Below are 15,889 nucleotides of genomic sequence, written 5' to 3'. Positions count from 1 at the left end.
AAATATGTGAACACTATCTGTAAACATGTGTCTGTAAGTCTTAAGTAAACAAGTCCAAACATTGTCAACATTCTCTGTAAACACGTGTCTGTAAGTCTCAAGTGAAGAAACTTAAATATGTGAACACTATCTGTAAACATGTGTCTGTAAGTCTTAAGTAAAGAAGTCCAAACATTGTCAACATTCTCTGTAAACACGTGTCTATGAGTCTTAAGTAAACAAGTCCAAACATTTTCGATGACGAGGAACCCACTTGTACATTTGCTGTTGTATTAAAGTTTTTCTTCATTACCCATTCAAGCCGTCTCCAGCCATTATAAGTCCAAACATTGTCAACATTCTCTGTAAACACGTGTCTGTAAGTCTCAAGTGAAGAAACTTAAATATGTGAACACTATCTGTAAACATGTGTCTGTAAGTCTTAAGTAAAGAAGTCCAAACATTGTCAACTCTTACCCCCAACTTTCTATAAGCAGGCATCGAATCAAGATAATTTCAAACCGTACAATTTTAATCTTAGTTTAAACGGTACGGAAGATAGATAAACCTGATCATGATGCAAAAGCAACATACTGCTTTATAGAAATGTAAAGAGAAACTCTTTAATTTCTAACATTTTCAATCAAGAATACATTTGGTTACTGATTAATTATTTTGATTCTTTCTTTGAAACATTTTACTTCTATGTTGTAGAAGCTTTACGTAGCTGTACATTTCCTTCTATCATTTAATAACATTTCAGTAATTTAAGTATTCTTCAAACCCTTTAACAGAGGTAGCTTATATCTTCTGGTGGGTAATCTTGTGTAAAGCCGAGGTATATCTTTAAAGACCACACAAAATTGGTGCATATCGGACGTAAAGTGCTAAGTAATCTTTACTGATTTGCTAAGAGAAATGCGTTTTACTGGATTGTTCAGAAAATCAATACAGTTTAATAGCGATTCAAATTGAACTTGTTTGTATCGTTGGAGTGGAGAAGAGGTTGGTGTTGTATTGTACAGCCCGAGGAAAGAAAAACTGATAAAGAGACCTTAAAGATTAAAGTTGAATATTGTGTTGACATACAAATCTTTTTACCAAATAAGTGAGTAGAAGGACGAACGCTGATAAATTGAGAACTTGCGTGTGTTACAAGTACGTCTATAGACCCTCAACTCGGATACGTATCATCACGACGCTGCCAAACTAATTATGTTAAAGACCACGCATTACGTAAATGCTGGTTTTATTATTGTATTGAACCATCCTGAAGTATCTTTAAGATTGACTTTAATCACATAATAAACAATGATAGATAAGCAGCGCGTTTCAGAATTTGACTTCGGTTTGCTATAAAGTTATTAAAACTATCCATACAATATTGTTGTTTTTTTGTTTTGTTTTTTGCACAGTTTCAATAGTCACTTATGCAGTATTGAGTAATGTGGGGACTAAATTGTAAATGACATAAAGAAATGTCCGGGGTTTTTGTGTACTCCTCCCCCAGGAACAACAACACCTGTTTTAATGAAGTAATTGGTCTTATGCACAATCTGATCAAATTAATCAACTGCTTTTAGATCTTTAGTGTCGATCCAATGAGAGAAAGAAGCACATTCTATTAGTACAATGTGATGTGGAGCGTTTATTATGTCAGTTTAATTCAAATCTGGGCCTAGTAGTTAGTGTGTCAGACTGCAAATGAGATGGTTCAAGGTTCGAGCCAGGGAAAATGATCTGTGGTTCTAGTTGTGAGGACGTCAACAGTAAATGTAAATCCCACTATTCAATTAAGAGCAGTTGTATCGACGGCAGGTGCTAATGAATAGTTGTCCTTCCTCTGGGCAGCATTTCGAAACTAAGGATAGGAACGATGGAACATTTGACTTGGTCGTTTCACCCAGTTTTGCATTAGGTGTCATTCAGGTTGAAAATACTATCCGCCAAATATCATCAGAACTCTGAATAGAAGGCCTCTTTTTTTTCACCCCATTAACATATAATTTAGAAATATATATCTATTGGAAGCCATTGTTATAAATTTGGACCTATCTTATATTTTCAGACTCATGGCAAGTGTTGGAAGTCTGATTACTTGTTTTAATGTCAAAAACATTGTACAGATTGCTAACTGCTATATCAATTTTGAAAACATTATTAAACTGACTGCGAGTATTAATGTCAAAACTCGAAAATTAAATTATGAACTAAATATGCATAAGTTTATCATTTAAAATTATCTTTCTGTTACAGTTTCCATTGTTGAAGGCGAGGTGGTTCCTTATTACGTGAAAACTAGAACGGACGCCCTATGCATAACTTCATCAGTACCTAGACTGTGCTTTAAAAGTTTTAAAATGTATATGGCTTGAGACTAGCATGTTAGAGATAATGTACTCTATAACACCTCGATTTCCATCACACTTGAAGTTCAAGCGAGAGCCAGTCCATCTATAATTAATGCTGATTGTTCACTTGAACGTAAGTTAATGTTGAATTTTGACCTGCTCCTCATAAAAATGAATTACTTTCAGTTATACTCAAAGCTCGAGAAAACCAGTTGAGCTATACGAATATGAATCCTGTTCAACACAAGAAATGGATTCTTTCTAGTCACACCTGAAGTTCAAAAAGAACCAGTTATGGTATACGAGTATAAATTCTGCTTGACACAGGAAAAGGAATACACTACAGTCACATTTGAAGCTTAAGAATCAGCTGAGATATACGAATATTCATGCTATTCCATGCAAAAATATACTCCTTAAGTTCTCAGACGTAGTTCATATGAATTTCTGCGATCTGACCAATAAACAGGCACTGAGAAACCGTCGTCTTCGTGCATTAGCTGTATGATGGAAAGTGTGCAGTAAGAAGTGTTGTGTTTCTGACATAACATCGCTATGACGGAGCCATTTGCAATAAAAACTACGATGTATGACTATTATCAAGATGCACAATCACCAAATAGAGCATGATCAGAGGTGGCGACAAGGTCTGTAACGACATGGTAAGGCTCCAAATTTTTTCCATATAACGTACGCAATCTCTGTACCAACAAAACTATAAAGATTAATTCATAAAACGCCTGTATTATAAAACTGACGAAAGTACCTACACCAAGTTTGTCAAAATGAAAACAACTGAGTACTATTTTTCACATCAAACACGTACAACAATTTATTAAGTGCATGATTTAAACTGTCTACAGAGGTTATTATTTAAAAGATAATTAAGTAAAACGAGTTCTGAGTAAGTTCCTTCTTAACTTCTCGAAAAAAAAAGTGTTTGTTGTGTCAGGTTTGTATTAGTTTTAGAAAAATAAGAAAACTCTAAATCAACCGCTGGTGAGTCTAAAGCAGGTTTTATCTTACTCGAGCCATTTACATATCTGTAAGATACATCAGCTACTGAATACAAGACTTACAAAAATACAAGCTTCATTTTACAAGGAAATTCAGCATGGCAAGAATGAGGTTACGGGGGGAGGCCGAGACTATAGCTACGCTTAACCATCTGTTTTTTTTTAAAGTATTTAATGAATGTTAAAGCTGCTAGTATCATTTCTTCAGGAAAGTAATAAAATAATTCTTCAAAGTGTATTTTACATCAGATTCTCCAATAGTTAGGAGTGAACTGGTTTTATTACACAACTTACCAATGAGAAGAGGTATGTCTGCGATCTCCTGGGATTCTATTGCTTCTATAGGTGATTTCGGTAACTCGTCACCTATGAGTAAGTAAATAAAAATGTTTACAAAACGGACATGTTATACAAAAAGCAAAATCTCTTATATGGCTGTAAACTTACAAAGGAAACCAAAACCATTTAATATCTCACAACTAGGTAATTAACACTAAACCATTTAATATCCCACAACTAGGAAATTAACACAAACAATATTATTGAACCGCTCATTATGAAACAGCTGCATACGTTTATTTCAAAATAAAGTATTATTTTAGAGTTTATTTTTGATGCATACGCTTTAATCAATTATTGTTTAATTTGTTAAGACATATCAGCATGTGAAACATTCGGTTTTGATTTGATTTGTTTTGAATTTTGCGCAAAGCTACACGAGAGCTATCTGCACTAGCTGTCCCTAATTTAGAAGTGAAAGACTAGAGAGAAGGCAGCTAGTCATCACCATCCACCGCCAACTCTTTTACCAACGAAAGTGGGATTGACCGTACTTTATAACGCCCACACGGCTGAAAGGGCGAGCATGTTTGGTGGGACTCGGATTCAAAACCGTAACCTTCAGGTTGCGAGTCAAGCGCCCTAACCAGCTGACCATGCCAGGCCTAAAACACATTCTGGTAATAAACTGACTAATGTGTAGTGAGAGAAATGTCGATTTATGAAACTAATAAATACTACAATAAATATTTTTATGAAACCTGCGCAGAACTTAATTTACGCAAATTATCTAAGCAAAATGTTATAAAAGGAAAAGGTGCTAAAAAAATAAAATTATATACTGGACGTATTGGACTATCTACAAAATCTGATTTTTAGAAACAAAAACCAAGCTAAAAAAGTAGATATTCTATATTAATTAAACCCAAATATGACAAAAAAAGTATTCGTTAACAATAAAATATAAGTATTAAAGTTTATATAAACAGAATGAAAGAGTTAACATAACTGTTCACGAAAATCTGATATCTATAGACTTTCGTGTATTATAAAATCAATAGATAGATAACACTTTGGAGTTCTCGAAATAAGCGTGGTGACCTGTGTCACCATACGCCAGTTAAAAGTAAAATTTAATGAGAAGACAGGCATATTTTTTCCAATGACAACAACTTGTTAACCGAACCTTCAATCTATTGTATGTTTGCACGACTTACACTGTATTGTGATGAGGATGAGGATTATTGTTTGGTGAATGTTGGATTTATCTATAACAAACTCCGAAACTTAGGATCAAACATTCAATTACTTCAATGCTATTTTCTTCTTTCTCATGTGACATCACATTATGTTCAAAGATTAGAGCATGTGAAGTATTTGAGACATTTACATTTGTTTAATAACAATATGCTTGTTGTTACACATCATCAATAACATACACATAAACCAATCATCGTTTTTTTACTGCACAGGTGACCTGAAAATCCACTAGAATTACAGTATTTAAATAACTTACCTACATCTCAGCTTAACTCGCAGAATGTAATTAAGTCTCATTTTTTCTTCACAACATTAGAATAATCATTCGCACTAATTCTTAATGGTATTTGAACAAGGAATTTTCGTCTTAGTTATACATTTTTCAAACTTTTATCCCCGTAATTTGTTTTTTCGTGTTAAGGACAGGAAGCGCTTCTATTTTTAATATGAAAAAACTGTGGCTCACAGAGCTAGCGCTGATATTTCGAAGGACGTTTGTTGAAGCTAACACACACAGTGAATCATTTTTAAGTCCTAATTGTCCATATTAGAACTGATTATACAAGCTCTTGATCAAAAAAGTGATGAACTTTGACCTAACTTTACTGTTCATTCATGTATGTGTGAACGGTATAATTCGATAAGTTTTCATTTATGTTTGATCAAACTTGGTACAAAGTTTGAGTGTCCCAGATAGTATTGTTTTCATTTCTGCGTGTGTGTCTCTCGAAAAGTTTTCATTTGATTTTGTTCGAATTTGATACTAACATTTAATGTGTCACAAAGGCCAATTGAGTAAGTTTTGGCGAATTTAGTTCAAAGGTTACATTGAAGGTTAAGCAGTTTTCTTATAATGATAGTAAATAGAATTTTGAAAAACGGTCTAAAAATTGAAAAAAGAAAGATTGAGACAGAAAGAAGATTTTCTAATCTAAACACATGTTTTTGAGGGTAGGGAATTTTATAGGTTATTTCAAACGTCAAAAACATTGCAGGGTGGGGTTTGCTCCCCTTTGAGCGCCTTTCTAGTTTATTGTTGTTATTTATCACAATTGTTTTCTGTTGAACGACGTGCATTGGAATTGTGTGTTTTGGACAGCTAAATAACGAAACACATTGTTTGTTATGGTTGAGACACATTATCCCGTTAATAATATTGCCCCACTAATATAAATAATGCTAGTTTTGTGGCTAAGTACGTAATAAATATTAGGCTGCAGAAGTTCGAGCGTACATATTCTGCAGAACCTAATGAGCCTTAGTAGTTATACATATACAGTGGATGTTCCATAATGGAGTTTAATGATGAAATCTTTGTTATTATCGTTATTATGTTGAAAGAATGATACTACAGCAAATAGCACGTGCTCATTAGACATGTACAATAAACATTAAGAATTTCACAACGAGCACTTAACTTTGTTTTAACGTCACCACTTTTACATCGATACAGAAAACTTCACTTGCAAGATTTCATTTGAGTAACAAGAATGAATGAGACAGTAATTCAAAATATAACCACAGTCGATTAAACTAGAAAATAATGTATGTGATATACAAGATTTGGAAATACAGGTTCAGTATCACTTACCTCCCACAACTACGAGTTGTTCAGGGTAGATTCCTTGGATTGGCAGATCATTTTGATCTCGAATTCGAAAGGAAGGATCATCCTTTCCAAGGTAAAAGTTAATAACTCTCTGGGCCGAGAGTTGACGTAAGCAGTTTTGGTCTGTACAATTAGACCTTCTCAAGAAGAAAGCTTCATTGTGTCTGTTAGCTTCAGCAAAGGTCCTTCGAAATATTAGCGCTGGTCCCGTGAGCCACGCTTTTTGGAAAAGTCTCTTTGAAACAGGTGACGACATCATCGCAAGAATAGAGGCACCTCCTGCATCTCCTCCAAACACTGTTACCTTAAGCAACAAAAAATTAAGGAAAGAGATAAAAAGTTCTAAAATTGCGTCATGAAAGTGCTTCTGTTTCTCTCAAAAATCAATGATTAATATTACTTTAAAACAAATGATGATAGGAAAAGATTATAGAGATTAAAATCAAACACAATAAGCATATGTGATCTATCTATATTTACCTATGTAATGCTTTTCATATCAGTCTCTTTAAAAATAGACTGAATGTTACTGTTTTACTGAATAGACTCTTTTGACGCCGTTCTATGAAAACAAGTATATGATTATTTGAAATATATTATTAAGTTTGAATATTTTATCATATTTCAGTTAATATTTACCTTTTTGGGGTCTCCTCCAAAATTCTTGATGTTATCGTGAATCCATTTGAGGGCAGTAATTTGATCTGATAGGCCAAAGTTTCCGCCATTACTGCTATTGGTCGAATTCTTCCCGTTGAAAAGATCAAGGGCAAGGTATCCCATAGCGAGTATGCGATAGTTGAAACTAACAAACACTATGTCCATCATCTGAGCTAGTTTTCCTGAAGGACATAGACCATGATGGTGACCACTTCCGAACTGTAAGAAACCTCCATGAATCCACACCATTACGTCGCGATTTGCCTGTGAAAAAGGTTGAGACTTAATGTATTAAAAACATGAAATAATAATCATTCTACTGCAATATCCACCTATTTCATAGTTTATTATTACTAAGAGGATGTTGATAGCGTTCTCTGTATTAATTTAATCGCTTCCCAAATAAAAACTAACACTATGAGCTATTAAAACTTTATCAAGATCTCAACAACACTTCTGTATGAGTTATGATCAATATAATCCATATCTATAGATCATATGTCCCAGGTCAAGGTAAACAATGAATGATCAATTGATGCTGATCCAAAGGGAAGCTTAACAATGAATGTATCTTAGAAATACGCACTAAAACAAAGTCAATATTCAGTGTTTATTAGGGCTATGTCAATAATGAATGGTCAATGTTATGTGGACATAAGTCTGAGGGCAGTATGAATAATGAATGATTAGTGGGTGTTTTTCTATGGTCGAGGTTAACAATAAGTGTTAGTGGATATATATATACACCAGGTCAAAGTCAACATTCAATGTTTATTAGGGTATGTCTAAAGTCAACAAGCAATGTTTATTGGAGATGTAACTGAGATCAAGATGAAAACGAATGGGTAATTGATGTTTTTACAGGGACAAGATTAACGGTATAAAGTATCGTGCAGTAAACATAAGATATTATTGGCAGAAACAGTAAAACTGATACATCTCGCAGAAAGTTAATCCATATAAAATATCATGTGCACAACCAGTAAGTATAAAATATCATGAAGAGAGTCAGTGAGTATGAAATATCGTGGAGTTATCCAGTAAGTACGAAATATTATGGAGACAGTCAATAAATATGAAACATCGCGAAAAGAATAAGTAAGTATGAAATATCGTGGAGACAGTCAGTAAATATGAAATACCCCGGAGACAGCTAGTAAGTATGAAATATTGCGGAGACAGTCATTAAGAATGAAATATCGCGAAGAAAACCAGTAAGAACGAAATATCGCGGATAGACTCGGTAAATACAAGATATTATAGACAGAAACAGTAAAATCAAACATCACTCAGAAAGTTAGTCAACAAAATGCCATGCGCAGAAGAAGTAAGTATAAAATATTATCTGAAAAGTTAATTAGAAATGTCATGGAGAAAGCCAGTATGTATGAAAGGTATTGTAGAGAGAACCAGTAAGAATAAAAGAATCATGGAGAGAGTCGGTATAAAAGTATAAAGATATAAAGAGGAAATATGAAATATAATGGAGGTAACTGGTAAATAAGAAAATATCTCAGAGAGGGTCAGTTAATGTGAAATATCCTGTACAGACTCAGTAAGTGTAAAAAGTCAGTATGAAAGTATAAACGTAGAAAGAGGAAATATAAAATACCATGGAGAGATTCAGGATGTATAAAACATCATACAGGTAACCATTAAGTAACAAAATATCCCAGAGAGGGTCAGTAAATATGAAATATTTTGTACAGGGTCAGTAAGTATAAAATATTATGAAGAGAGTTAGTATATGTGAAATATCAAATAGCGGGAGAGAGTTAAAATGTATGAAATATCATCGTTCCATTCGATGTATTTTACAAATTAAAAAACAACATTGTTTTACTTTGTAGAGCTTAAAAGTTTAAATAAAATTTAATTTCCTAAATTGTGAGTAAAAGTCCAATAGCGCTTTGAAGAATCATAAGAACATCTTTCATTTGTAGCATAGTCTCGTTTACAGCTTTACAGTTCTTTAAAAGTCCAATAGCGCTTTGAAGAATCAGAAGAATATCTTTCATTTGTAGCATAGTCTCGTTTACAGCTTTACAGTTCTTTAAAAGTCTAGTAGCACTTTGAAGAATCATAAGAATATCTTTCATTTGTAGCATAGTCTCGTTTACAGATTTACAGTTATTTCATTACTTAGATATATTGGGAGATGGAAACCACATTAGATTAATTAGTAGATATCAAACAATGCTTGACCTGTCTTTGAACCCAAGGTTAGAGTGTTCTTTTAAACGACCTCCCAGCGGTCGCCTTTTTCCAATATATTCAAAGTAATCGATGAAGATGAAAACTAGACAATGCTGCTGATGAAGGAGACTTGTAATTATCCGAAAGAACCCGATATTAAACAATAAGCAAAGTGCTACTGAACTTTTTACTCACAGTTTTTATAATCTAATTCTGTTTTACTTTGTTTTTTTCAATGAATGACACATTTTACATTATCTCTCTGTTTGGCGCTATATCCTTAATGTACCAAGGTTAACACATACTTTTTGTATGTGAAGCACTTTTGATGTTTTCCTTGAGCTCAAATCCTATGATAATAAGAATAGGTAAATACGTCACACTCTCACGTGTAACATGTTTCATAATGTGCTCTAAGCAATCTTACCTCCCTGTCCAACTTTGGAGTCCAAACGTTCAAATACAAACAATCTTCTTGTCCTTCGTAATCCTTGGTGTAGGGATTCAGTTGAACGCAGGGCGACCCAAAATTTTTAGCTTGCACTTGATAATATGGTTTACAACGTTCTTTATCCTCCGCTAGAGGGATTGCATGTTTCCAACGATACTCTCCAGTAGGAGGTACAGCGTACGGGATTCCCTGTAATATCGTTTCGCTTATATTGTTCAAGGATGATGATTTTAAATACAACAAACTATTAAATAAAATTGCAATGTAAAACTTAACTGACGTTTAGTCAGGGAGCAAAATAAAGGCCGTTGGACTTCATTGTTGAAATCAAGCAACCTATTTGAACTTGTTTATTGTCAAAAAAATGCATAATGTCACTTTTACATCTGTAAGTGACCATGATTACCATGGTAACCCACCATCAAGTAAAAAATAAGCGCAAAACTTAATTCGTTTGCTTCTTTTAGAGCAAAACCACTTGCGACCATCTGCTGTGTCAACCATGGGGAATCGAACCCCGAATTATATCGTTGTAAGACCTTAAACTTACCGCTGTCCCATCGGGACACATTAAAGTAATAACTCAAGACCTGCAAGTGATAAAAACTTAAGTTAGTGGTGAACAGCCTTGAAGAGATGGCATTGTCTTCAGTTTGAGAAATGACAGAGTCTGATACATTTCATAATGACTCAGTTGGATTCATTGACTCGTGAGGCTTTTGTTGTTGATAATTTTTTCAATCGTTTTCTAGTGATCCTTATTCTTTCCATACCATTTGTTTCTTGTATGTTAACATGTGTGTCTTGTAAGTCATATACAGTGAATATTTTTTTCCGTGCCAGAGCCTTTCCAGGAAAAGAATAATGAACAGCATTTCTTTTCCAGTTTTAGATAATACTGGAGCATGTTTTTTTCTTTGTCTTCAGACATATCAAGAACTTTTGTGACATTAACAGTCCAACATTATTTTGTGATCTTGAATGCCTGTAGCATATGCATCTGTAGGATCTACTGCAGTGCCTAATTTCACTCTAAATGAAGCACCATTATTCCATTTAATGTCTGCAACACGAGTATCTGAATGATCTATTGTAGTGCTTAATTTCACTCTTAATGAGGCACAAGTTTTCCTTTTCATAGCTTCATGAAAACGTTTCCTGAGTTTTTTCTGTAGCCACTTTGTGCAATGGGTTCTTTTTTGATCCCTTACCATCACAAAAAACAAAGTTCTTTGTTACAATGTATAGATTTTGATATTGTGAATAGCAAAGGTACAAAAAGATGACATTCGCGGTAGAGTGTTCTTCATACTTTTTTCTTGCACGTTCACACTTTTCTTTACGAGTTTTATTTTTGTAGCAACTTTTATTCAATATTGACCTCATGAGATCGTTGTCTCTGTGTTTTCATTTTTATCCCTTCTTGCCGTTTCTAGTAAAGTCTTGTCGACATACATATCCCTTTCTAAGACACACACACTTCAGTACCTTTTCGTGAATAGTTGGCACTCTACTAGGTCTTCTGTTCTTCTGTTGTAGGGTACTGGTAAATTACACACAACCTGTGATCGACTGCGAGACGAAACTGCTTTGGCGCTTGTGCATGGGCCGTATTCCATTTTATGTTTTTCAATTTTACTCTGCTCTATACATTATGTTCTACAGTACAATAGGTATATTCTTTCTGAAATAAAATATTTGATTGATAACTAAACTGTATGTTGCCATTCCCAAGCGACTAGTCTTAGCTATCGTGATTAGAATTTTGGCCTGATAAGAATATATTCTCACCAATATGATAACTATCACCTGTATGTATATTAATTGTTGTATTTATCAATGATTCTCAAAACATCTGCAGTTGAAATTTGTACACCAAACATCAACGATAATACATCAAAATTATACTTAGAGTTTGTTCATATTCACATAAATCATTGTCATCAACCCGACTGATGATTGATAATCTATGGTTTCCAGGGATATGGTATCATAATAACATCGTGACACAAATAACGTATAATATATAGTAAATATGCACAATTCTGACATGTTTATGCATAAAGCTAGGAAAATGGTGAATGTCGCTGCTTGACCCTATAACTGACTGTTGCTCTGGAGTCTTAAATATAGTTTTATCATATCTAGTACCTTAGTTATAGCATTTTTGTTCCAAATTTGTAGTTGACGGCTACCCACCATGATAATCATAGTCGAAAACGGATTCAAAGGTGACAATATGCATTTTCTGAAAGTAGAATTTACACAAAACACTTTTATGTTATCGGTCCAAAGCTTTCAGCTAAAAAACTCTTCGAAACGTTTGGAGCCTTTTGGCCTCCAACTAATTACTGTAAAACATATTTAACTGAAATTATTTTTGAACAATGTATTTCACACATTTATCAAAGATTTTAAAATAATTTTAATTGGTTTCGACACTCATTATCATAACTAAAAGGAAGTAGCAATGTAAATCATATTATTTTTTAAAAAATAATATGAAGTTTCGAAACGTTTAACAACTTGATTTTCGTCAGTCGGGAATCAAATTTAATAATGACCAAAAGTTATACGACTATGGTAATAAACACGTTTTCAATAAGATGTTTCTGTTTTATAAAATCCATTATTTGCGAAGTATAACGGAAACAAATTAGAAGTTCGATATATATATATATATATAATACAGAAATAGAAATTAACATAAAATAAATTATAAGTCAAGATATTTAATTAAGGGGCCCGGCATGGCCAGGTGGTTAGGGCGCTTGACTCACAATCTGCGGGTTCGAATTCCCGTTCCACCAAATATGCTCGCCTTTTCAGCAGTGGGGGCGTTATAAGTTACGGCCAATCCCACTATTCGTTGGTAAAAGAGTAGCCCAAGAGTTGGCAGCGGGTGGTGATGATTAGCAGCCTTCCCTCTAGTCTTTCACTGCTAAATTAAGGATGGCTAGCGCAGATAGCTCTCGTGTAGCTTTGCGCGAAATTCCAAACAAACAAACAAACAAACAAATTTAATTAAGGACAGTTACATATACAACTACTTACAAAAAATTTATAATGAAGATAGTTGGAAGGGATTTAGGTTCATATTTAGGATTGAAAGTTCACTTGTAATCAAAAGCTCATTTTTGATCAACAATGGGGTGAGATTTTGAAACTTACCATTAAACGCGAAGAAAACCTGCTGTGTGGTTTAAGACGTTTGAGGAAAGAAAGTGACATTTAATGAAATTGACCCCTCTAGTTGCCCGCCTCGGTTTCATGTTCGGCTAACCTAAAATACTTAAAATATTCCTTTCTGACTTATTCCATTTAGTATTGGGTCTCATACGTACAAACTACATAAGTTTCGAGGTTTCATTCTAAGGCCAACCAGTAGTTCAGCAATAATCTGTGGACTTATACATTAAAAATTGGGTTTCGAGACCCGCAGCTGGCAGAGAAAAGGTAGCCCATTGTATAGCTTTGTGCTTAACAGCAAACAAACAATTCAACCTACGTTACCTTACAATCAACAAATTTGTTACTAAACATGATTTCTCTTTAGCCTAAGAAGTTTATTAAATTCATAACCTTTATCATTACATAATAGCTAGTTCAAGCATTCAGTTTTTATTTACTACTTGAATAAACAATTGAAATAATTAAAAAATATTTTCCAGTGAAAACAGCTATACACTAGTTTTAATTTCTACTGACATGACTTCTACTTAAATTTGCTCTTAGGAACAAACATTTTGTCTTCAATGCTCAACTCAATAAGGAAATGGAGTCATCTTCAGGGCTGACATTTGGAAACATACTTCTTTGTCACCATAAATGTTTCTTGCTAGACATGTGCTCCACAAAATACAAACCAACTTTAAACAGGAGCTATGTCGATAACTGTTACTTTTCGCAATATCAAGTACGTAAAAATTTCTAGATTATTCAAACCCTCAATATTTCCGTATTAAACGCATTTGAAAAATTGAAGAAAAGTATTCTTTTTATATCCAAGTAAACAGACTGAATAATCTAATTACAACACCTGTCTATCGTAACAAAATATTTCCAAGCTTATACTCCCCCTTTGACAGCATTATTCCGAAATCTTTGAAAGCATTTGTTTGTTTGTTTGTTTTTAATTATGCACAAAGCTACACAAGAGCTATCTGTGCTCTGCCCACTACGGGTATCGTAACCCGGTTTCTAGCGTTGTAAGTCCGCAGACATACCGCTGTGTCACTGTCGGCCTTTGAAAGCAACTTCTGAATAAAGTGTACATCAATTAATTTGATTAACTCTCTCTCGAATATGAAATAACCGCTTTACAAAGAATCCTAAAATAATGGTTATCTCTATTTATTTAAATGATTTTATTTAAATCATAATATCTAAACTCCTTAGAAATAAAATATAACGTGCAACGAAATCACGTGCTATTTCAGCATATCCAATAATATTTGTTACTCCTTTGAATATAGTTAGCTAAGTAGAATGCATAAATACTTGAGGCCGTTCTTTTCAGAATACCATTTGGGCGTCAATGTTGCCAAGAGATACCACCGACAGTATTTGCCCAAGAATATCTCTTTAAAATAACAAGATTAAAACACGCGTCTTCCGGTGTCAAGAACCAGATAAGGAGAGATTGAAAGAATGGGGAATAAATTTCGATTTATCAACGCAAACATTTCAGATGAAAAAAAAGATAGAATAGCACTAACAAAACGTTAAAGGTTAAAGAACTCTTAGGCTGTGAAGCATTTGATATATTTTACAACAGAAATTGTCTGCAATATCTAGAACGGAAATAAGTAAAATCATACACAGGCGAAGTCGGGCAATATGTTGCTTACATTAACATACTGAATACGATTAAACGTTCGAGAATAATGCAGATACAGGTGGTTGTAATCGTAAGAAACACTCGACAAAATTTATCATCTACAATATAGTTGAAGCGGAATTTGTAAAATTTCATCAAGCCAATGAAAGTAAAGGAGTACTAACATTTATTTTATGACCTGAATTGGAACAATGAAAGATTAGAGAGTCTGTGACTCATTTCGATCCACCATCGAAGTACGCTTCTTTTATTAAGTGCATATTAATCGGAGCATATTCCAAAGTAGTTTAGGAAAAACGCCACGTTCAGTCTCACTCCTGGAAAATCAAAAATAACTTCAAAATAAATCGGCAAGTGAATTACAAACCATTGTCAGATGACAATTACAGAAACCGAAATAAACCCGGCGTCTGCTGGATTTCCTGACACACTTCAAAAGCAAACGAGAAGCAATAACCTTGTGAACTTCTTGTTCACTTACAGCTAGGGATAAGTCACAATAACATAGTTAACACAGAAAAGCTAATCGCCAATGGAGCTGCCAAGCGCACGAAGAATAAGTGGCAAGGGGATCTGTCTTTCAGCATTTGTAAAAAATAATCTAATGGGATTTTTCACTAAGACAAACAGGTCACTTTCCTTAGATTATAGATCCAAAAGTATTTAGCGTATTGTTTTACCAATTTATGTAGTTTTACCGTTTCTTACTAAAAGTATATTGGTAAGTAAAGCATAAAGACGTAGAGGTATGCGAAAGGTCTTTGTTCTAAACAGACTGATTTCTGAAAGAGAACTTGAAAATCAGTGGATATATCTTTGATTAAATAAACATATGAGATTATCAAGGAGATTTAGTCAAAAATCTCTTAATCCACTAGACAATAAACACACCCTACCTCGAAAACGGTTTCAAAATCTTTACCTTAGGGTCGTTCAAAAATGAGCTTTTAATCAAAGAACATTCATCTATTACAAATGAGCTCCCAATTCTAGATAATAACCTTAGTTCCTTCCAGCTATCTTTATTTAAATCTACAATTTTCTGTTCAACCGAATTATTGTTGTAAGTAGTTACACGCCTGACTGTCTAAAATAAAGCTTATCTTATGCTTCCGCCCGGCATGGCCAGGTGGTTAGGGCGCTCGACTCGCAATCTGCGGGTCGCGGGTTCGAATCCCCGTCCCACCAAATATGCTCGCCCTTTCAGCAGTGGGGGCGTTATAAGTGACGGTCAATCCCACTATCGTT

General features: G+C 34.0%; 1 protein-coding gene across 2 annotated transcripts in view; it reads right to left on the bottom strand.

The window, feature by feature from the left end:
* The window catches only part of LOC106468884 (para-nitrobenzyl esterase-like), a 77,615-nt gene that overhangs the window by 12,626 nt on the left and 49,100 nt on the right, over nucleotides 1–15,889 (bottom strand). For both annotated transcript variants that reach the window (XM_022398019.1, XM_022398014.1), the window contains 4 exons: nucleotides 9,778–9,990; nucleotides 7,134–7,418; nucleotides 6,477–6,798; nucleotides 3,641–3,712 (listed from right to left, as the gene is read on the bottom strand). In XM_022398019.1, coding sequence (XP_022253727.1) covers nucleotides 3,641–3,712; nucleotides 6,477–6,798; nucleotides 7,134–7,418; nucleotides 9,778–9,990 — 892 coding nt within the window. The remainder of the gene's footprint in view (nucleotides 1–3,640; nucleotides 3,713–6,476; nucleotides 6,799–7,133; nucleotides 7,419–9,777; nucleotides 9,991–15,889) is intronic.

Source organism: Limulus polyphemus, unplaced genomic scaffold (assembly GCF_000517525.1).
Source record: "Limulus polyphemus unplaced genomic scaffold, Limulus_polyphemus-2.1.2 Scaffold92, whole genome shotgun sequence".
Classification (NCBI taxonomy): Eukaryota; Metazoa; Arthropoda; class Merostomata; order Xiphosura; family Limulidae; genus Limulus; species Limulus polyphemus.
The sequence above is the reverse complement of the archived record's forward strand: the minus strand, read 5'-3'. Positions and strand labels throughout refer to the sequence as shown.